This window comes from Varanus komodoensis, unplaced genomic scaffold (assembly GCF_004798865.1).
Source record: "Varanus komodoensis strain SLA01 unplaced genomic scaffold, ASM479886v1 scaffold16, whole genome shotgun sequence".
NCBI lineage: Eukaryota > Metazoa > Chordata > Lepidosauria > Squamata > Varanidae > Varanus > Varanus komodoensis.
In genome coordinates, this window is record NW_025335468.1 from 510,396 (window position 1) to 533,809 (window position 23,414).

Genomic DNA, 23,414 nt, shown 5'->3' on the forward strand with positions numbered 1-23,414 from the left:
TGTGCCAATTTTTAGTGTACATTTTTTGCCCATTGATTAAAATGCTTGTTTTTCCAAAGTATACATGTTTATGCTCATTTTTTCAGATGTATGTACTTTTCAAATGCATCTTTGTTCATCAATTTGCATCAAATGCTGAACTTTGACCACTGACTGTGTTCAGGTCCATTTCAGTTATGGTCACTGAAATGCATCAATTCTGGCCAAAAATGAACTGAAATGAATTTCTTATACATCCCTACTTAAAAGCTCCAAGACATTTTATTTAAATAATGATCTGCCCTCTGCTGGACATTACAAGGAAGTATACCATTTCGTCACATGATAGCACTGCACTTTAACCAAAGCACAGAAGAGAAAGCCGCTGAAAAGCAAACAGGAGACAACCAACCTCACCTACCAATACGTCTCAAAGGTTGTTCCCTCTGCGCTTCACTTTTTCAAAGCAAGAGGAGGGGAAAGGAGAGAGAATGAAGCAGCAGTCTCCCCAAAAATGGTGCGAAACAGCTGAAGCTGAGCAGGGCAAAAGATAGCTAGGACAGGAGCTATGAGCTCCTGTGCATATGCCCTTGTTTGAAGTTCAGTCCATAAAAACATGTTTTCCCATCTCTCTATACAGAATAACAATGACTGGCTGTTCAGGTCCTAGTTACCAATCTTAAATGTTGTTCAGAGCAACAGAGAGGGAAAAGCAAAATGCAAACAAACCTGTCAGATCACAAAATTTAGAAGATTGGGTCCAATTCCTTTTGACGGGAAATGCTCTAGTGCCAAGATCCCTTCCTAGGCCATGCTGAAGGAAAAAAAATCCCAGCACATACCAGTAGATCAACATTGCCAAAATCTCTTTTTTTGCTACAAGAAATAGTGTGGCTACTAGTTCTCAGAAAGAATGGATGGTGTTTTCCAGTCAATCTCTTTTACTTGGTATTCTTGCTTTCTCGTAGTTAGAAAGGAAAAGAGCCCCATGTCAAAATCATCAACCAAAAAACAAGGAACAGTCACTGATCCCTGGCTTCTACTTCAACTCTTAGCTTGCCTAGCAGAAATTTTGGGAAGAAATTAAATATGAAACAGCATTAAAGAACACCCAGCTTAACATAGATCAAATAACTGGAATTCCACAACACATATGCACACAAAGGTATCCGACCAGAAGCTTCTTTTCTCCTTAGCAAAGGAGTATTATAAAACACTCGCCAAACCTTTCCTCCTGGACTACTTTTATTTGGTAAAATTCCAAAACCAACAGCAGAAAATCAAATTTGCAACCCCTTCTCCCTGAATGAGAAGCCAGGCCTGGAAGTAGAGAGACCTACCCACTTGTGGGTTCTCTTCCCCAGACAGGCACCTCCAGAGGCCAGAGCAGGCAGCACTTCCGTCACTCCAACACCAGACACGGCTAGCAGCCGCACCTCATCCAAACATATGAAGAGGAAAAAAAAGACTCCCACTTCAAAACACAAGGAACAAAACAAAAACAAAATCCCCAAAAGATACTAAAGGACAACAGTGAATGAGTTGTAAGGGTCTAGGCAGGGTCGTAAGGGTCTAGGCAGGGGGTGCACCTTTGCCAACTGCTAGCAGTTACTCAATTGGAACATTTGGCTGGGACCAGGATGGCAGATGGGAGCCACACGACTGGTGAATCCAAGCAGAATGTGATGTCACCGAAGGCCGACATTGCGCCCGCAGGTCCCTAGTGGGATGGCTTCAGTCCGGGGATTCCCCACTTGCATTCAGGCACATTGCTCCTGCCTCTAGTATTACAGTGCAGCTGGCTAGGGGACCCAGCTGCGGTTGGGAAATACTCCATGTGCTAGCATGGAGGAAGGTGCTAGGAAATAACTCCTCATCCGGCTAGTGGATACGGGTGAGCTCCTCCACAATCTTGATCAAGTCATCCACTGTGGCCTCCCGCTTCATGCCACTGCCATCATCAATCTGAAAACAAGGAGGCAAGAAGCATCAGGAGAAATGCAGCCTTTCTGAGGACCAAACAGTGGGAATGCATACCTCTGCTTAGTTACCCATCGGTGCAATCTCTTGTCTGGTTGCCCAGATGTGAGCCAGAGGTTAACGGCACTTGCTCCCACATGTGTGCCCAGGACTGCAGTCTCACTCAAGAATGAGAAGGGCTGCCTCAAGGACTTCTACTGCAGTTAGTTTTCTCAGCTCACCTGTAGGTTAGCCACCACCTCTTGCATCTTGGGTCGGCTGATGTCCAGAAAGCTTTCAATTAGATCTCCATCAATAAATCCTGTAGCTGGCTCTGTCTTGCGTTCTGTATGAAATGATCTCCAGGTGCAATTAAGAATTAAGGAAACAGCTCCCTCAGGTTTTCCTTCTAAGAACAAGTATCTTATCACAAGCACTGGTTCTCCTGTTTTTATGCACAATGATGGTACAGGATAACAACATTCACTGACCTTCATATATGATTAGAGAGGCAGATTTTAAGGCAGGGAATACATTTGTATAGAAATAACAGTAGTCCTTTGTTTGGAAGTGAAGGAAACACAATAGCCATGTTGTTACAAATGCTCTTGAATTCAGAAGAGAATCCTCTCAGGATGTTAAGACACCTATTTTCTAGAGATGCCCAATAACATTCAATAACGAAATTCTGGCTCCAGATGTTGTATCACATATAATGCAATCTTCTCTTTGGCAACAAATTCTTAAGAGTTGTAATCAATAGCTTTTGTCATTCATGCAATTGCAATTTCTGTTGAAAGGGCTTTTCTAATTAGACTTTTTTGGGGGGGGGGATATCATCATTAGGGGAAAAAACAGCACCTGATTTGATAAAGGGTAGAAGACTGCTGACACGACCTGACCCAGAATGTACTACAACTCTATCAGCCTTTTAATGAAAATGTTCTCTGTATGGTAAGTTTCAAACCTGGATTTTGTCACGTTTGCAAAGCAAAACATATTACTACAGTATGAACCTTCAGAAACATCCTGTTTACATCTTTAATGGCAACAAGAAAGCTTACTGTATAGTTCAATTGAACTACTGATAGTACATCCAGATTTGGGTTATTAAATCTAGCAAATAGCAGCTCTGAATGGACTCTTTAAACGCTATACCTGTTTAAATCAGCAGATTTATATGACATGGAAGATTTCCCTTTATATAGGTGCTTTTCAAGCCACCTTTGAGAGCTGGCATGGTGGTTACTTCACAGGGTTGTTGTTGTGAGGATAAAATGGAGCTATGCAAGCTGCCTTAGGTTTCTCAAAAGAGAAAAAAAAATAAATGTAACAACAACTTTGCTACATTTCACAATTTACCTTCCACATATTCAGATTAAAGGGTTTATTCTTCATTCATTTCAAGCTAACAAACCCCAAGTCAATGGCCCAGATCACAAAATCAAACAGTCCATCATGGGTTGTTTAAGCCATGGTGAACTGCAGTGTGTACTGACTGCCATTTGCAAATTCGATCCCCAAGGCTTGGTCAATGCATTGAAAGCCAGCCTTTGTGGGTTATGTAATGCTTAACATCCTGTCTCCACATAACTGTACAGCGAACCGTGGGTTCTGTGAGTGTTGTTTAACAACCCATGATGAGCTGTTTTGACTGTGGTAACCAAGGGCAAGAGTTGGAAAACACACCACAAAGAGCACTAACTTGAGTGGAAAAGCAGTAACTCCTGTTTATACTAGTGGAACCATCACAGTGGTGCCATCAAAACAGAACTGGCAGCTGGATCCTTCCATGCCCAGCAACACAGCACTAGGTTTGTTGACCATTGCTATTTATGTGGTTTGCTCAAAACTCTACCTGTTCACATCCCAATAATCTACTTTGGTTGGCCTTGCCCATTCATAAAGACACAATTTAAAGTAACTGCCTCGAATGATGCTAGAACAGAAACACTATGTATTACAAATGTGCATTTGTCCAAATTCTGGTCTGTGTGCCAAATTCATTTCTATACACGTTATGAACAGAGTTTATAAAGAAGGTTTTCCAAAATTCAAAATAAATCCAAGGGCCTATAAACCTTTACATGCACCTTTTTTGATCAAACCCTCAGGTACCATTTTCAACTTTACTCACAATGCAATGCACTTTGCACATCTACTTAGGAGTAAGCTTCACTGAATTAAATAGTACTTACACTCAGCTATGTATAGGATTATAGTCTCAGTGTACCATCTCCACAACTATTGCCTGGGAATTATTTAGAGCTTGCAGGCTTTAGAACAGGCAACAGTGAGGATAAAATTATTCTCTTTCCTTCTTGTCTTTTAAAAAAATCTGATTTGTTTCCCTCAAGGGTTTTTAAAGCAAATGTTCTTCTTCATTTTAAGTTTAAAAAAATGTCCACCATCTAGAACGTCTTTGGTTTTGGGCTTCCTTGAATTTAAAGATTCTGTCCCACTCAATCACTCATTTCAAGTTAGTAGGAATGTCTCTGCATCATCACCTGTGTTGGCAAAGTCCTTCCATTATCAGGTTCTGGTCTTTTCTCCCACTGCACCCTTCCACTGCACATCCTATCTAAGCCGCCTATAATCAAGCTGAGTTTCTAATTCTGTACCTGTCCTGCCTGCTACCCCCATCTGTATTCTCCAATTACCATTTTTCTCAAACTACCTTTTCTGCAGGAAAAAAAATATCTCAGCAATCTAAGTGATACTACATATTTCCTTGGGTTACCTTAATTTATTAATGACCTTTTAGTGTGAAAAACAATTCACAAAATTTGACAGTTATATAGTATCCCCAAGACTGAGTTAACATTTCCGAAGCAATTAATGAAAATTCTTGGCCTGGATCCAGAGTTCTTTTGCAGCCTCTCGTGCCCCATCACAGACCATTCCAGAGGGTCTCTTGGGGGAAGTACAGGGGGCTGTAATTGAATAGGAAGGAGCCAGGAATACCCCACCGAAAAGTGTTCTGATCATCTCTCTTTGTATTCAACCCCTCATTTTTGCCTGCAAGTCTCCTGGTTTCCATCACGCTCCTCTTCTTGCTGTCCTCAGTGGCATACCTCACCTCAGCCGCCTATCCCCATTGACAGCTTCAGGACTGTCTTTTTGATCCCCTTTGTTCTTTCTTCTTAATTTTCAGACTTTCATTTTCTCTCTGATGTCTTTCTCTACATCTTTTAATGGCATATGGTGGGATATGTCAGCTGCTTTAACAGGTCTAGTTTTGAAATGAAAACATTTTAGATGTTTATACTGTATGCTATTGTATCTTTTTTATTATTGTGCTTAGGATAAACTTTTATGAACTACCCAGAAAGCTTTGGCTATAGATTTAGAAATGAAATCAATAATAAGTACAATAGTCATTACAGTTCACCCAACTTTCAGGTTAAGCCATATCTTGCACTGTTCTTTTCCTCTGACTGTTTCCTCCACTGGGATGCCCCACCCTATGAGGCTCCCTTTGCCCTTGTCATCTACCATTACTGAACTTTCAGACTTCTCCTTTACACTCCTTTTAGATGTTTATCTATGTTATTATCATGGGGGGCTCAGACTATATTCAAGCCACTTCCTTCCACCATTCCCACTCATTGGTGTTTTGGGTTGCAAACCTGTGGGCAGGGACTGGTCTTTCAAAGCATCCAGCAGAATGCCTAAGACATTTTAAAGCACTGTAAACATAAAATAGCACAATGATGGGAGAAAGGATATAAAGAGTGTTCGATCTTGCCTACACTCTTAATGACTTTGTTCAGCCTGTTCTGCACATCCAGCAGGAGATTATACCAACTTTCTGACAGCGAAGTCACCAGCCCTATGACAGAAGAAGGACAAGTGTTACAATTCCCAAGAAAATGCAGGAAGTATCATTTAAGTGCTCACTTTGCCTAAAAGATTTGGAGGATGCTGCCTTTATCAGAAATGGAAGTACAAGATTAAGCTTCTCATCCAATCTGTGCAAACTGAGACGAGGTTATTTGCCTCAGATGGGGAGGTGGGGAGGATGGTAGAAATCCCTTGTGGGTTTAACCCATACCGATCATTCCATTGACTGTGCCAAAGAGAACGGAGCCCTGCGTTGGGGTGGATGTTTCGCCCAGGTTCTGCATGACAAGGGACCCGTGACAGAAGACATTGACAAACTCGCCCAAATGAAACAGTCCAAACTCCTGCAGATGCTGGCGCTCCTCATCAGTGGTGGCAGCACTGCAATACAGAAAATCCACTAGGAAAAAGGACAGGGCGAACAGCTCATGTCCACTCCCTGCCTGCTTCGATGCATCTTTTTTGAAGGAGCATCTCACCTGTCCTTCTGGCATACAAACAAGTTAAAGGCATTTTCTGCCCCAAGGAAGTTGTCATCATCCAAAATCTCCACTGCACTCATCCAATTTGGATTAAAGTCACGAGCAATCTAGAAGAAGAAAGATGTTTGCTATTATGTTTAAGTTCTCGTAGCAAGCACAGCTGCGTATCTTACCCCCATTCAAAACGCACTGCAACATTGAACTTTTGCCTGCTGCAAAAAGGACAACTAATCAGAAAAGGGTGAAAAAGCAGACGTCTAGTGGAAACAAGATCGCTTCAGCAAAAGATGGGTATGGTTCTAATCTTGGTGGGAATTGCAAGAAACTTCCTTAAACAGTCACACCTCAAAAATTTAAAGGGTAGTTACTCTGCAGTGAACCTACTCTTCAGATTACTCAAGTTAACCTACTAAGGCGCTCCCTTTTCTATAAAGATCCGGCTTCTCTGGCTAGTAGTAGAATCCAAACAAGTCTTGAATACAGGGTAAAGTGGACAAGGCCAGCCACTGGTGTCTGAATGGAGAACGAGTAGGATGGTCCATCTCCAAGTCAGAATAGCAACACACTGCAAGGGTCACTTGCCAGATTTTAAGAGCTGCAACCCTAGAACTGCAAGCTCAGGCATGCTCCTCACTCTGTCTAATGGTAGGAGCAGCCCCGAACGTCCACTTAACCAATCATGTTTGAAGTCCTTGCCCTAATACACTGTGATGAGTTCATTACAAGCAAATGGCATAGAAAACAGCTGTCTGCTCCCATCAAATGATTTTGCTTTTCTGAGGCCTGTTACCGGGGGCTCTCTTGCCCACTGTATCCATCAAACCAGTCTGCAAATTTATAATCAATCTGACCTCAACATAGAGGTAAAAGCAGAATCAATACCTCTTCAAAGTTCCCCTCCATGGGCTTATAGGCGAGCAACAGAACAGAGCGCATCAGATCGCCAACTAAGATGAAGTCACCCTTTGTCTTAACGTAGAGCGCCATGATGTTGTTGTAATGATTGCACTCCGTGCGCAGCTCCTTCTCCGCTGTCCACTCGTACAGCCGCACCTGACAGAATGAGACACTTGTAAGGACAGAGCTGAAGCACAGTCAGAGACAATTCTACGGGGTCAGAAACATTCCTCCTCCTCCTCCTAAATTAACTAATCACCCCAGCTCTGGAGAACACGGATGTGAGAGCTCTTGGAAGCCTTACCGTGCTGTTTATGCTGGCTAAGAGTTTTCCATTGAATTCCACCATGGAATAGACAGCCCCTTTCACTTCTTTCTCAGCCAGACTCTGCAATTTACCTAGGATACACATCAATACAACAGTACTTGAAAAATGCATGTGCTCCTCCCATGTCATGGAGTAGCTAGGAACAGCCATAGCCAAAGCATCCTTAAGACAAAGAGGCTGTAGCAGTGCCACATGTGCCTAGTGTGTCGCTGGGGGCACGGCTCAGTGGTGGACGTGAGCAGATCCATGCCAGTCGTAGCCTCCCCATCATTTAAGCAAAGCCTTTCCCACTTTACATAATAGCATCCTGCTGTATCAAATGCACAGGGCTACCAAAGTGGGAAGAGGTACATCCAGGGAACTGGACCTGCATGGTTGGGAATGAAGCCCTACCCGAGGTGCTGTAGCAAGAATGTGGCGGGTAATTATCCCAGGTGCGCAGTTAATCTGCTACAACTATTACCGACCTGTTTCACATGATCGCTGTAGCCCGCCAGGGGTTACTTAAACCACAGTGGATTGTGGGGAGTGCCAGCACACGCTGGGCAGCTTTGGAATATTCAAGCTACCGCTGCAGCTGGCTGTACTGTGCGACCCTGGCAGGCTGAAGTGTTGGCTTGGCTAACAAACCACCCACACTCCTAAAACAGTCCATAGATTCTGGGTGCTTTGTTAATCACACCAACAGCCCACCACTAGCAAGTTCATATGATACTACGGGTCACGGTTGCGGCCTGAATAATTACAATGGCTGCCCATATGCCCCACTAAGCCCCATGGGTTCATTAACCCACTGAGGCTTAGCATGACATGCAAACTGACCTGAAGCTTCTCTCCCATGCTTGCAACAGTAAAAAGCATGTCACTTGTCTAAGAGCGCTTTTAAAATTCATTTGTAGAAGTCAGAAGACCTTCAAGGAATCTTATGTCCATTGTAGGAAAAACAATGGAAAGGCTGATAATAGCGAGAGATCTAGTGATGCTAGATAGGGAAGGGAGGCTGGCAGCCACACAACACGGCTTTCGCAATAACAGGTCCTGCCAGACAAACCTTGTGGAATTCTATGACAAGGTTTTGAGATGACTAGATGGAGGGGATGCAGTGGATGTGGTTTACCTGGATTTCAGCAAGGCCTTTGACAAAGTGCCCCATGATATCCTGGTTGAGAAATTGAGATTTGACACAGACCAATGCACTGTCCAATGGATTAGGGCATGGGTCCTCAAACTACGGCTTGCGGGATGGATCCGGCCCGCCATGGCCATCCATCTGGCCCGCGCTGCCATTCACCACGCGTGCTTGCTGTGCAGGCTGGGAGGCAGTGGCTTGCTCACTTGGAGATGGTTTTGGACTCGCTGGGAGATCTCCGAGCAAGCAAGCCACTGCCATGTGTGTCCGAGGCCGCCTTGCCTGTGCCCGATGGCACCCCCACCTCACTGGCCCATGACGGTCACTGCAGCCTTTCAACTGGCCTCTTATTGAAAAAGTTTGAGGACCACTGGATTAGGGCATGGTTGACTGACCAAAAGCAGAGGGTAACCATTAGTGGGGAATCATCAGGATGGCGGACAATGACAAGCGGGGTCCCCCAGGGCTCTGTCCTGGGGCTGATCCTGTTTAATCTTTTCATCAATGACATGGAAGAAGGGGTGAACAGTCTGCTGATCAAATTCACCGACAATACTAAAAACGGGGCAGTGCCCACAACTGAGGAGCAGGTACTCCAGATCCAGAAGGATCTGGACAGACTATGGAAATGGGCAGGAGACAACAGGATGGCATTCAATGTGGATAAGTGCAAGATCTTGCACTTGGGGCATAGGAATGGGTGTCATAATATGGAATGCGCTCCCCAGAGAGGTCCACCTGGAGCCGTCGTTATTTGTTTTTCGGCACCAGGCTAAGACCTTTTTATTTAAAACTTATTTTAATTGTTAACTTATTATGTATTTATAGGATTTTAAATTTTTAAGCCGAGATGTTACTGGGCTTTATAATCTTTAATGGTATTAATTGTTATTTATATGTTTTAATTATGTTGCGAGCCGCCCTGAGGCTTTGTTGCGATGGGGGCGGCATACAAATGTTTTAAATAAATACATACATACATGTTAGGGGACAAGTAGCTGGAGAGCAGCACTTGTGAAAGGGATCTCGGGGTGCTGGTTGACTGTAGGCTAAACTTGAGTCAGCAGTGTGATGCGGTGGTCAAGAGGGCAAATGCCACTCTTGGTTGCATAGCTAGAAACATGGCTTCTAGATCGAGAGAGGTATTGCTACCACTCTATATGACTCTGGAGCGCCCGCAACTGGAGTATTGTGTTCAGTTTGGGCCCCTCATTACAGGAAGGATATAGCCAGGTTAGAGTCAGTGCAGTGTAGAGCCACAAGGTTGGTGGCTGGTTTGCAGGGAAAGCTGTATGAGGTGAGACTGAGGGAACTGGGTCTTTTGAGCTGGAGGAGACGCAGGGGGATCTGTTGATGACATACAGGTATGTGAGGGGGTGTCACAGTGAGCTGGGTAGAGACCTGTTCTCCCCTAAAGAGGAGGGCAAGACGCACTCCAATGGAACCAAGGTTCAATTTAGATGCCAGGAAGTACTTCCTGACAGTTAGGACCCCAAGGGTATGGAATGGGCTTCCACGGGAGGTGCTTGAGGCCCCATCAGTGAAAGCGTTCAAGAATAGACTAGACAGTGACATTGTGGCCATGTTGTGAACGGAGCCAGCTGGAGCTGGGGGTCAGACTAGATGGTCCAGGAGACCCCTTCTGACTCACTCCGTTTCTATGTTTCTAAGGACATATTTGTTAAAAGCTTCCATTTTCCCAGTGAAAATCCTTCTGGAAGCAGGTTTGTATACAGCTATTCACTAATGAAGGCAGGGAAGGAAAGGAACCATGGCAGCCTTCCCCAAGGTAGATCCCTTCAGATGTGTGAGACTACAACTCCCAGGATCCCCAGCAAGCAGGCTGACTGGCAATCTGAAGTTGTAGTCAAACATGTCTGGAGGGGACCTGCTTGGAGAGGGCTGAAGCAACTGGACAGGCCAGTAGGGTAAGTTGTAATGAATTTGTGCCTCTCTATCTGAAGAATCACCTCCTTCCAGGACTGTGAGTTCACTGTCACAAACCTTCGAGTTCCCCCACTAAGTATGTGGAGGGTGGCTCCAGGGGAAATGTCCTTTTTGAGCTTACTTTGTGATCCTTTGGGTAGCAAGTAAAGACTCTTTATTTTTCAGGGGATTTTAATTCCTCAGAGTTAAATCTAATACCTGTGTTATTTCTTCGTATTGTCTTAGAGTTTGCATGCTGGCTTTATTCTCTGTTGCTGGAGCTTTTTGTGCTGCATTATGCTTTACTGCTTATTGCTGAATTCTGTTTTATTGCTAGTGTATACTACCCAAGAGAACATTGCCATTGAGCAGTTTATAAATACTGTAAATACGTTTTATTTCAGGAAGCTATGATTTAAAAAATCTTTTCCTGATATGCTTGTTTCACCCCCAATCTGAAGCAGATGGCAGTTCTTTGAACATTGAGAACAACTTCCGGGACTTCTGGATTAGAAGAACCTAGGAGCAAAGCACTCTCATAAGCATGGGACAATTTGCTTAGCAAAATAATAATGGCAGAACAATAATTACAGGGAAGCAGAAGCACAGAATGCAACAAAGTCTATAAACCTCAGCAGAACTGTAGTGGGAATGTGGAAATCGATTTAGATCCCCAGTTCTTACCATCAGAATAGTGGAACACCACAATACGGCCCTGTTTTGGTTCAGCCTCATCAGGATATACCATGGCTGTGCCCACAATAAAATACGTGTTGGGGTCTTTGCCCAATTTGCAGGAGACCAGGCTGAGCGCATACTCAGTGGGTAGGAACTGGTGAGCATGAAGCACTAAAGATAAAAAGCAAAATCAGTTAGAGCTTTGCAAAATACATTTCTCAGTGTACTGGCAAGATGCTCTGACAGTTCTCAGTACTATCAGAAATAAAAGTAATCCTCACATGCCTCCCCAAATTCTCTTCTCACACCCCACGTGCCTCTCAAAAACTGGACCTTATATAAATGCTGATATGTACCTTCCAAGGGAATTGTACCTTCAAATGTGTGTTGATCTATGATAAGCAGGTTGTGCACCTCCACCTCCTCCCCAAAGGATGTCTCGTGGGAGGCTGTGCTGCTGGAGAACAATTTACTAGAGCTCACGCTGCTGGAAAGGGCCTAGAACATGGAGAGAAGAGCATCTCCTGTAAGCTGTGGGCCATGGAAACAGGAAGAAAGAAAACAGGAACATAAAGCTGGGTGAAGGCAAGAACCTAGCCGTTGTGAATGAAGCAACGCCATGGTCAATGTATACCAGAGGAAGTGCAGTGCTTGCATCACACCTCACGATGTGCCAAGCTTCTAATGACTAAGACCATATTTGGATCAAGGGGAAATAGGCAATGGAAAGGATCAGGAAGGGTATTTCTGTTATAGCACCATTAAGCAGCAAGACCTGTCCTGCCAAGTTTCTTGTTTATGGAAGAGGCACTTGGAAATTGGGCTAGAGAAGAAGAAATGCCAAAATGTTCTGGGGATCTCCTCCTCAAGAGAGGAGAGGGAGAAACTTAAGGAAACACCAAAAAATGAGAACAAGGATTCACATCATTGGAGAAGCCCTAATGTGGCCGGCAGTGAAATATTTATTTTTATCATAGCGCAAGAGAAATATCTAAATCCCAAAACAGAAGGGTCACACTAGACTCCACCAAGTCCAGGCCACAAGGCAAGGGATGGAGGAGATGGCTCTCACTCATCCCAAAAATGCCCAATCCTATGAAAGCAGAGAAGAGCAGAATGCTAAGCAAAATATGTTCCCCTGATGTAGTTCCAAGAATCATATTACTGATGCCAGCCACCGCCTGGTACCCTGAACCTAGGTATCTTCATGCAGATTCCTTTCACCTGGGTGCTTGCACTGGGCCTCAGAGCTGTTGTGCCTCCACTGGCATCCTGGACTTCAATGCGACTGGACAGCACACCAAAACACTGAGATACTTCCTGATAGCAGATCTTCCTGCACAAGGAAAGGCGACACATGGGCAAAGAGAGAAAGGACACATGCACACAAGTACCTAACACAGTAAATGGGACTCTCTGGTAAACTGAGTCTCAGCATTGGCCAGAGAAGTAGTATCTTCTGACCCCACCCCAAAGTCTCCTTCTCAAGAGATTCCCAGGTGCTCTGAGCCGCATCCATCATTGCACTGACTTGTTAACCCATGCAGTTCTGCATTCCAGAAAGAGCAAGGAGTGCTTCCTGGAACAATTAGAAAGGCAACACATACTTTCTATCAACCTTCTGTAATTTAAAAGGTGTAGTTAGTTTTAATACTTACCTAATGCTAACACAGAAGCATTTCTATGTAGTTTACACATAAATTGCTATTAAGCCATATTTAAAATCTAAATACAAGCAATTAACAACTTACAACAAGAATGATAAAGAGTAAAAACAGAGCAGCATCAGAGTGATCACTCATCATGGAAAGCCTCTGTAAACAAGTACTTTTTCGAAAAGCGCTTGGGGCTCACCTGATTCTGCCCCTCACGCTGCACAGAGGAGCGTGCTCTGGAGGGTGCGTACCACTCCTGGGAAGGCTCGCTCTTTGTGATGCTGTTGGCTGCAGAATGACCAATAAGGCCTGCCCTGAGCTTCCTGGCCTAAACAATCCCTAGCAGCAGCTCCTAGCTCTGCTCACCTGGGTGACTCGTAAAGGGGAACAGTGCGGATGTGCAGCTTCTGAATTTCATCGATGGTGCCAATGGTCAATGTGCTGTTGTTGGCTAAAGCCAGGCTGCAAAATTAGGACAAATAAAGGTATGTAAAGTTCTCCTCCCAACACACTATGCAAAGTGTCTACAGGGTTTCTCTTCACACAGCTAAAGCAAAAGAACACACAGTTCAAAATATGTGCCAATGTCTGGATTTCCTGAAAGAATGAGAAATTATTCATTGGACACTTTACTTATCTTTGTCGTGCTCCATCATCTGTCTGCCCAGATGGACATAAAAGGATGACAGAAGATTTATAAACAAAATGCACATTCTAGCATGAGGTAGGCTGATTGAAACCAAATTCCCTTGAAGAAGGAAGAAACAGCACGAAAGGAAGCACATTTGCTGCAAAGAAGGAAAAGGAATGTGCAATCTGTGCTTGCTTTCAGAAAAGTTACCCTGGTGGTGACGGGGACTGCAGCCCAAGTTCATCCTGAAGCAGGAGCAGTGTTTAAGGGGAAAGAGAAGAACAAGACGCTGAACAGAAGCTTTTCCTTCACACTGGAGGAGCTAGAAAAATTACTCTGAAGAGCAATAGGAAGAAGAAAAATCTTGCTGTATAGGATGACATTTGCCCTTGAAATTCTCTGCCATTTTGCTACTTGGCTTCAGAAGTGAATACATGTTTTGTGCTCTGTAGGGCTTGAGTAAATAGCATAATTTAAAGGAACAGATGCAACAGCTTGGATGACTATCCCAAACCCACCCTGCCACCTCATACCTGCCCTGAAATGTCCATGGAAAAAACGCAGCATCTCCTACAATGAGCAGGAGAGAGCAGGAGGGAATGCGATGAGCTCTTTTGGAAAGCTGGACCCTTCAAGAGGAAGAACAGAGCACACCTACCTGTCAGGATAGCCATCTGAGTTGAGAGGGCACATGTAGTTCACCTCCTTAAGGTTGACGTTGGAAAAGACCAGTTTGTGGTTGCTGCTGTAAATCACAGTTGGGCGGTCAGAGCAGGCAAATACGTTGGTGGTGGAGAGGGAGCGAAAGGTCCTTAAAACAGTGGGCTGGGTTCCCAGAGTCACTTTCTTCCGGTCACTCAGCAAACCTGGTGTGGGAAAGGACAGCATTAAAGGCTACCCACCAGAAGAAATCAGGCACAACACAGGCACTTGCTGCTGTGCGAGCCTCGCTTCTCCATATACAAGCAGCCATGAGCATCACTCGTCTGCAGATCACCACAATGTCAGCACGCTTCCCACAGAAACTCATTCCGGGTAAGAGTGGAAAATTCTCCCTGAAGTTGTGATGCCTGGGCTGCCCCTCCCACGACCAGTTTAGACAACGGAGGTCTGAAGACAAGGTATGCACACCTCACCTGTCTCAACGTTCAGCCCGAAGTAAAAGAGAGCCCCATCCCCCAGGGCACAAAGCAGATAATGGCTACTCTCAAAGGTGGTCATCAGGATGGAACGTGGGATGATCTCTGCAGAGAGAGAGACAACATTTGTTAGCACCGCTCCTCACAATAATCACCCTTCCACCTCAGAAAAGCAGGTTGCTTACCTGTAACTGATGTTCTTCGAGTGGCCATCTGTGCAGTCACACATATGGGTAATGCGCCTGCGCAGTGCCTTTGGCCAGAAGATTGATAGCTAACGGTTTTTGGCGGGAAGCTCCACTCCCCCTCCCCCTTGTGGCCTATAAAGAGTGGAGCATCCGCCATTTTGTTCAGTCTTTGCGACCGAACGTACGGTATCTTAATAGATTTTTTTTTTTTTGGTCGGTACCGTAAAGGAGATGGTCGGTACCGAAGATGCCCTCTCTCATCGACCTTGAGCTGTCAATGCATCCACTCACCGACACCGAGCGGGGCCGGCGGCGGGTTGTGTGACTGCACAGATGGCCACTCGAAGAACATCAGTTACAGGTAAGCAACCTGCTTTTCTTCGTCTTGGCCTCTGTGCATCACACGTATGGGTAGATTAACAAGCTTACCATCAAAAGGAGGAGGGAAGGTGTCCTCATCGAAGGACAGAGGAGAGAACAGCTCTACCGAAGGAGCAGTCCCGTCGAGCCTGAACATCGAAACGGTAATGCTTGGCGAAAGTGCAGGGATTCGCCCAAGTAGCGGCTCTGCAGACATCATCAATCGGAACCCCAGATGCGAATGCAGAAAATGTAGCGACAGCTCTAGTAGAATGGCCTCGAGGAACTGAGGGCAATTCGAGCTTAGCTAACTGATAACACAAGACAATAGTGTGGACTATCCATTTAGAAAGCCTTTGTGGAGTGACTGGGTTGCCCTGATCTCTAGCCGAATATTTGATGAACAGTTTATTGGATGGCCGAATAGACTCCATTTGCGATCGATAAAAGGCTAAACAACGCCGAATGTCAAGGGAGTGCAAGGATCTTTCCAAGGGATTTGACGGTGATGGAAAAAAGGCAGGCAGTACAATGTCTTGTCCTGTATGGAAAGGTGTAGAGACTTTGGGCAAGAAAGATGGGTCGACACGTAAAACGACCTTTTCTCTGTGGAAGTTTAGATAAGGAGGGTTGACGCGGGGGGCACAAAGTTCACTGGCCCTCCGGGCTGACATGACAGCTACAAGGAACGCCGTCTTCCAAGAAACTAATAGGAGATCCACAGTCACCAAAGGTTCAAAGGGGGCCTTCATAAGGGCCTGTAGAACTACAGAAAAGCTCCACGTGGGCATAACCGGTCTAATTGATGGATTAAGATTATACAGTCCTTTCAAAAATCTCTTGAGGATAGGATGAGAAAATAGAGGTGATCCATCGACTAAGCCATGGTGGTAGGCTATTGCGGCCGTATACACTTTAATAGAAGACGGCTTCAGTCCAGAGTGATGCAACTCCAGAAGGAACTGAAGAATTTGTTCGATTGATGAGGCAAGTGGGGAGAACGAATGAGACTCGGCGAAGGTGGAAAAACGTTTCCATTTAGCCGTATATGACTTCCTTGTGGACGGCTTTAGGGCAGAGTCGATAATATGCTGAATCTCAGGGTGCAAGAGCATTGGGTTTGAATTCAATGGGGCCTGTCTCAAACCAGATGATACGGAGAGACCGTGGCAGTGAGAGGCACCCGCATGGTTGGATTCGAGAATCGGAACCGAAGTGGTCGAAGTAATCGTCAGTATTGATGGATTAGTAGAAGCTGTCGGATTCGAGGCTCTCGAATCCTTCGTCGGCCCCAATGGAAGGTCAATCATCGAATCCGCCACGCTGTCAGGTTCAATGAGAGAAAGTCCGGGTGACGAAGTGTGCCATCCATTTGCGTTATAAGATATGGAAATGCTGGAAGATGAAGAAACTCCCCGTGGGAGATGTCAAGCAGTTTCGCAAACCACGCTTGACGTGGCCACCAAGGGGCAACTAGTATCCCCGATGCACGGTCGCTCACTATCTTTGCTATGACCCTCATCAGAAGAGGGATCGGAGGGAAAGCATAGAAGTTGATGTTGTCCCAAGGGATCATGAATGCGTCCCCTAGGGATGCTTGTCCGATTCCCGCTCTGGAACAGTAAGTCTTGCATACCCTGTTCCGTCGAGTAGCGAATAAGTCCACATCGGGGAACCCCCAGCACCTGAAAAGGTGGTTGCGCGTACGAGGATCCAGTTCCCACTCGTGAGAAGTGAAGTTGTGTCTGCTGAGAAGATCCGCGTGCACGTTGTCTGTGCCAGCCAGATGAACGGCCATCAGAGTAATGTGTCTCTGAATGCACCAGTCCCAAATTCTCATAGAAAGCCTGGCGAAGGTCAGTGACTTCGTCCCCTCCTTGCTTGTTCAGATAAAAAACGGTTGCTATATTGTCCGAAGTTATCTGAACGATGATGAAGGAGGTCTTCGAAAGAACAAAGGGCCTTGAAGACTGCCAGCAGCTCTAGGAAGTTGATATGATTCGTGGATTCTAGACGAGTCCACGTTCCCTGGGTAGACAGGCCAGAGCATATCACCCCCCATCCTAGGAGAGACGCATCGGTACCGAGAGTTATCGAAGGAGGTCGTGCCCTGAAGGGGACTCCCATCACGAGATTGGTCGGTTTCAGCCACCAGCACAGGGAGTGGAGCACAGAAGACGGGATCCGAATCCGTTTCAACTGTGGGTCCCTTTGTGGATGATATACCTTGTTGAAGAATAGTTGTAGTGGGTGAAGCCAAAGTCTGGCAGGTGGAACTACGGCAACTGAGGAGGCCATATACCCCAGGACCCTTTGGATGGATCTTGCCGTAACCATTCTCTCTCGTCGGATTCGATGGATATGGCGAGCGAGAGTCTGCTGTCTGTCCTGAGGGAGGAAGGCTTTCTCCAATGTCGAATCCAAGTGGGCTCCAATGAAGGTGAGCATCTGTGTTGGAAGAAGAGAAGATTTCTCTGTATTAATACGTAGGCCCAGACTATCTAGTAAGGTACGGGTTGTATGGATGGTGTCTAGGAGTCTTTCTCTGGATTGCGAGACCAACAGCCAGTCATCGAGGTACGGGTAAATTTGTATGCCCTGAAGGCGTAGGAAGGCACAGACAGGAGCCATGCATTTGGTAAAAACTCTCGGAGCCGTAGCCAGTCCAAAGGGTAGAACTGTGAACTCATAAAGTTGGTTTGCAACAGCAAAACGAAGGAGATGCCTGTAAGTTGGATGAATTGAAATATGAAAGTAGGCGTCCTTCAGGTCCAGTGAGGTGAACAAATCCCCTCTCCTTAACAACGGCAAAATGTTTTGAAGGGTGGTCATATGAAACTTTCTCGGTATAATAAACTTATTCAAGTCCCATAAATCCAAAATCAGACGTAGACCACCATCCCGCTTCGGGACCGTAAAGTATCTGGAATAGAATCCGTGAAGTCCGTCAGATGGAAATACTTGACGAATCGCTCCTTTAAGGAGAAGTTGATGTATTTCGTCAAGAAGTACCGGCGAACATGAAGTAGACCGGATCGGACTCGATGGAGGAACGATCTCGAATTCTATTTGATAGCTGTGTTGAACGATGGATAATACCCACCGGTCAGATGTGATAGACTCCCAAATGGGGAGTCGGCTTCGGAGCCGATTCCCAGATGAGAGGGGGGTGGGTATTAGAGGAGCATGAGGAGTGGTTCGCCAGTCCCGTCAGCGCTGCCTCCGATCGTCGAAACGATGGCGGCCCTGTTGGAAGCGCTGTTGGGGCTGAGGGCAGTGGTGCTGTTGTTGCTGGCGGTGTTGCAGCTGCTGTCTCTGCTGGTAGGACTGCCTGTAGGATGGCCGATTCCAGGACCACTTATGTCTGTTGTGTGACTGGATCTCCATCCTGCGTGCCGTCATTCTTGACTCACGTAGTTTCTTAAGTTTGTGGTCGGTACGTGAATGGAAGAGCCCGAAACCATCAAAAGGCATCTCTTCTATTCACTGCTTGGTTTCCTCCGGGAAATTACAATTCCGGAGCCATGCGTGTCTCCAGAGGGAAACAGTACCGACCAAGGCCCGGGAGTCAGTGTCCACGTGGTGACGTGCCGTGGACAACTGCTGCACCACGACCTGCATGGCTTCTTTGATTAGGACCTTCATAAGGTCACCCTGGTGGTCTGGGAGGGTGGAGGTGACGTTGCGGAGGCGCTGCATAATAAAATATTGATATCGCGCCAACGTTGCCTCGTAATTGGATATGCGAACTCCTAAGCCCGAGGCAGCATAGACTTGCCTGGCCAGGGAATCTATTTTCTGGCCCTCCTTATCCCTCGGCACCGTATGTCCTCTCGCCTCTCTGCCTTGTGAGGATTCAACGACCGCCGAGTTTGGTTTCGGGTGCTTTAACAGGAAGGGGATGTCTTCTTCCCGGACCCTGTACATAGACTCATACCTCCTGGACGTCGGCTGAGGATGTGAAGGTAGGTCCCAAAGCTGCGTCATCACCTGCCGCAGGGTAGTTATAAGCAGCAGAACGATGGAGGTCAATTGCTCCCCACGGACGACGTCGTAAAACTTGTCCGTCGACGGTCCCGGGCGCTGGGCAGCGTCGATGTCCAGGGACTGGACAAGCCTCGACATCAGCTCCGCGAAGGAGACGTGAGACTCATCGGGTGACACAGGATCCTGGGATGTCACCACGACGTCCGGGGAGGTTGAGTCTACTTCAGAGTCATCCAAATCAGCACCGTAGTATGGTGGGGCAGAAGATGATGACTCTGCCGGTGAGAAGGAGCGGCTGCTTCCGCTTTGCGGGGATCGAGGTGGCACCCTCCTTGGATCCACTGACCGCGGTTGGTCGCGGGGCGGAGGTGAGGATCGCGCCCTGGGAGCAGGGTAGTACCCCACAGAGAGCAGGTCTCCCCAAGGTTGGTAGTAGGGACGACGCCAACTCTCCGGGCGTTGCTCTACCGAGCGGCTCCTCCGATTCCCTGGTGGGGACAGGCCAGCTTCTGTCTCCAGTGTCACCGTGGGCATCGGTGTCGGTGACCTCGCTCTAGGAGGGGAGTCCTGGATTTCCCCATCCGAGATAGACCCCTGTAGAGTTGGAAGGGGTGCAGGCGGGAGGTCGACCGCACGACGGGGAGACCCCTGAGGGGTAACCCGCATGGCCTCCTGAAGGATCGGTTCGGGCGGGGTCGGTATCGTAACCGCCACCGGTACCGAGGGTCCCGTCGGCTGAGTCCTGATGTCGGGGACAGTCCGTGGACTTCGCCTTCTTTGGAGGCTTAGAGGCCTTCTCCATTCTGGCCTTCTTATGGCCTGCTGGCTTCTCTTCGGCATGCTTCCGCTTCTCATGCCTCTTTTTTGGTGAAGCAGAGGGGGCCACTGAAGCAGACGCACCTTCATCCGAAGGGCGTGAGGGTGGAGCCACAGAAGCGGAGCCAGGTTTTGGGATGGAGACGAGCGGGTCTGATTGCATCAGAGCCCTATCCCAAAGGAGCCTCCAAAGCCGGTTCTCGCGGTTCTTCCTAGCCTGCTTTGAGAAGGCTAGGCAATGAACGCACTTATCCGTCCTATGCCCCTCTCCAAGGCAGAGGAGGCATAGGTTGTGCGGGTTAGTAGGTGCCATTTTTGACCCGCAATTCGCACATTTGCGGAAAGCCGCTCGCTGCGCCATCGCAGAAGAAAAGAAGAAGAAGAAGAGAGATAGTGCAGAGGGTAAGTATATATTTTTGGTTTTTTTTTTTTTTGATAGATCGAAGAAAGAAATAACAAGAGAAAAACTACACAGAAGCGGGAACGAAGAAAGGGGAAAGTAGTATAAGGGCAATATATAAGGAGAGAACCAAGAATAGCCAAAGCGAAAGTTGAAAGAGGCACAAGGCACAGCGAACGGTGGTCGCAAAGACTGAACAAAATGGCAGACGCTCCGCTCTTTATAGGCCATAAGGGGGAGGGGGAGCGGAACTTCCCGCCAAAAACCGTTAGCTATCAATCTTCCGGCCAAAGGCACTGCGCAGGCGCAGTACCCATATGTGTGATGCACAGAGGCCACAACAAAGAACACACGAGCAACTCCTACCTCCTCCCAGCATCTCCTTGTGCAGCAGGTCGAATGAGGGCAGTTTCAGAATGCGAGCTGAGATGTCAGTCCAAAGGCCAATGGCACACAGAGGGGACATGCCGCCGATGTCTCCCAGCGGGGTGATATCCAGGCAGGCCACCTCATGCTCCATCTCTGTGCAACTGAAAAAGAGCTCACACATCAACACACAGGACGAAGATTCGGTGCGAGATGCCCCAGGGTGGGGGGCTCAAACTGACCTTATCTGCTTCAGTTCCTGAGGGTGAATCTCTAGGTAGTACAGCACTCTCCCCACGGCCACCACCACTTGACTGCTGTTGCAGGAAGCCACGCTGATGTTCTTCCCGTTTGGCTCTCTCCATTCACTTACAAGGGCCTTGGGCTCCTGAGTAACAAGTCGTACTGAACCAGATGTTATCTAAAGGGAGAAACACACTTCAGTATGTCTCCTGAGCTCAAAGGCCCCTTTAGAGCCCATGACAAGGTGCCATACATTTAAGGTTTAACGTCAAGAAAGTGTGGCCATTACCTGGATTAGCTGTTGATGGGCCACATTCCCACAGAAAAATGTTTGCTGATCATCAACAAATCCTGTCAATTCAGTTTCCTCTACTTCTTCCCCATTCAGCATCAAAACCCTGCAGAGCATGAGAAGGCTCAATTAAACTTAGCAAGGAACACATATTAACCCTCAAGGCCATATTTAACCCTACACAGATCATCATTCTCCTACCTAGTTTGTCCCACAAAGGACAATACTAAGGTGTTATCAGTTTCACGGTGAGAGTCTGATCTCAAAGGCCATAATCCTACAGGACAAAGAGACAGAATATTGTTTATTAAATATCCCACAAAGACCAAAGGATCTCATAACCCAATCCACAAAAATACTAACCAAGCACATATCCAGTTTCATTTCTTCTGAAGCAATAGACTAGTGCTTACTCCCTAGCAATAATTCTCAATTCTAAGATTTGCATAATCTAGTCTAATAACTATGCAGATATTTACCCTGTACAATTTACTCCAATTTTAAGAATTAGGTTTTCACAAAACAGAAAACAGACTGCTGGGAGGCAAAGAATGAAGAGAAAAGCATGGCGACAGGGAAGATATATGGCAGAGCTGAGTAACCAGTAATCCTCCAGGTATTAGTGAATTACTCTCATCATTCCTTGCCACAGACTATGTTCACTGGGGCTGAATGTTACTGAAGTCCAGTAACCCCAGTCCGGAGGGTCACCGGTTTTTCACCCTGATGTCACAGCTGGAGGAACAGAAAAGTATGAAATACTGACACCTTGCAATCTTATCTGCCTGGCCTCCTCTCTAGGCCTGGGTTTGCACAACAGAAAAAGTCATGGTGGTTTTTTAACACTGTTTGGCTACCATGTCATTCAAACCAAATCATGGTAGTTCACTGTGGTACATTTAGTCTTTAGAAATAACAGTAAGAAACAACAGTTTGACCTATGATTTCTCCATCTCACTGTGAGCCCTCATAATGTCTGAACCTGGCATGGTGGTTTCCATGGTAGAGAAGCACACCTACTACAGAGGTTCCAGGAAAGAGCAGTAGCTGCTGGAGTTGCTCCAGCCACCCAGCCTCTACCAACCCACTCTGCCTAGCAACAGAGGCGTCACCACCCTCCTTGCTTCTACCGACTGCTCTATGCTCCTATTCCCCTCAGGCTTCTCCACTTTCCTCCAGAGGTCCACCTGTTGTTGCTGTTTTCCAGCAGCAGAGAAGCACAGCGCACTGCCTGAAACAGCGACCCTGGAGTCAGCTGCATTATTCACTCCTACCTCCCTGCTCTGGTTCTCATAGACACACTTTTGAATTGTCAGGCCTTTTGCTTTCAGGCAAAAGCATCTTTCCCCTCTCTTTAAGGTCACTCTTCCAAACAGGGCTTGACCAGGCTTCTGCACTGCAGTCCTGGCTATCAGCGCCATACTGCTTCACCAAAACAGCTAAGCAGAAGAACTTCAACTATAACCACAGCCATACAGCCCTGCAGAGCATGTGCTCAGGTAACAGAAGGTGCGATGGCATTCCCGGTACACCCTGCTCGATGCAGAAAGGGACACTGTGCCAGATGTATCCATGCTGTGTTGCAGCCTGCACATTTCTGAGCCATGGGGGACATGCTAGAGAAGAACCTGCAATTGCCTGGCCCAGGGGCTGAGAATGATGCTGTGGCAGTCAAGAGTGGCCCCAACTAAGCCTCTTTCTCTGAACCCATCTACACCCACTCTAGCCAGGCATGAGGCATGGGAGACCCATGCAGCTATTTCTCAGTGAATCTGGGAGAGCTACTCTTAGAAATACGACTGCTAGGTCCAAATCTCTATCCTAGCATGGATACGAGACTGCAGCTCTCAGGACCCTTAGCTCACTGCTGCATGCAAGCTACGGTGCATAGATGTGCAGGTGGAGTTCTGTGATGTTAGGGAACTGGAAGTGTCAGGTCTAGTGTAAGGCAGAAGCAGTAGACCTGCATCCGGAGACTGGACACATGCGAGTGTGAGGAGGGACACCTTGTGGGCGGGTGGGGAGACACTTAGATTCTGGGCTCCGTTTTTGGGCAACAGAGCTTGCACTCCAGCAGAAGAATGTTTTGAGTATTTTCCATATGCTCACCTGCACT

General features: G+C 46.7%; 1 protein-coding gene across 1 annotated transcript in view; it reads right to left on the reverse strand.

The window, feature by feature from the left end:
- Positions 1-242: 242 nt before the first annotated feature.
- DDB1 (damage specific DNA binding protein 1) overlaps positions 243-23,414 on the reverse strand; it is a 36,451-nt gene continuing 13,279 nt past the window's right edge. Inside the window, exons 11-27 of the mRNA XM_044425553.1 lie at positions 21,500-21,575; positions 21,296-21,404; positions 21,006-21,184; positions 20,764-20,927; positions 14,644-14,751; positions 14,166-14,373; positions 13,243-13,338; positions 12,446-12,557; positions 11,596-11,719; positions 11,228-11,392; positions 7,465-7,559; positions 7,146-7,316; positions 6,261-6,370; positions 5,993-6,162; positions 5,668-5,770; positions 2,181-2,304; positions 243-1,944 (exon numbers count right to left, since the gene is read on the reverse strand). Coding sequence (XP_044281488.1) covers positions 1,861-1,944; positions 2,181-2,304; positions 5,668-5,770; positions 5,993-6,162; positions 6,261-6,370; positions 7,146-7,316; positions 7,465-7,559; positions 11,228-11,392; positions 11,596-11,719; positions 12,446-12,557; positions 13,243-13,338; positions 14,166-14,373; positions 14,644-14,751; positions 20,764-20,927; positions 21,006-21,184; positions 21,296-21,404; positions 21,500-21,575 — 2,198 coding nt within the window. The 3' untranslated portion in view covers positions 243-1,860. The remainder of the gene's footprint in view (positions 1,945-2,180; positions 2,305-5,667; positions 5,771-5,992; positions 6,163-6,260; positions 6,371-7,145; positions 7,317-7,464; positions 7,560-11,227; positions 11,393-11,595; positions 11,720-12,445; positions 12,558-13,242; positions 13,339-14,165; positions 14,374-14,643; positions 14,752-20,763; positions 20,928-21,005; positions 21,185-21,295; positions 21,405-21,499; positions 21,576-23,414) is intronic.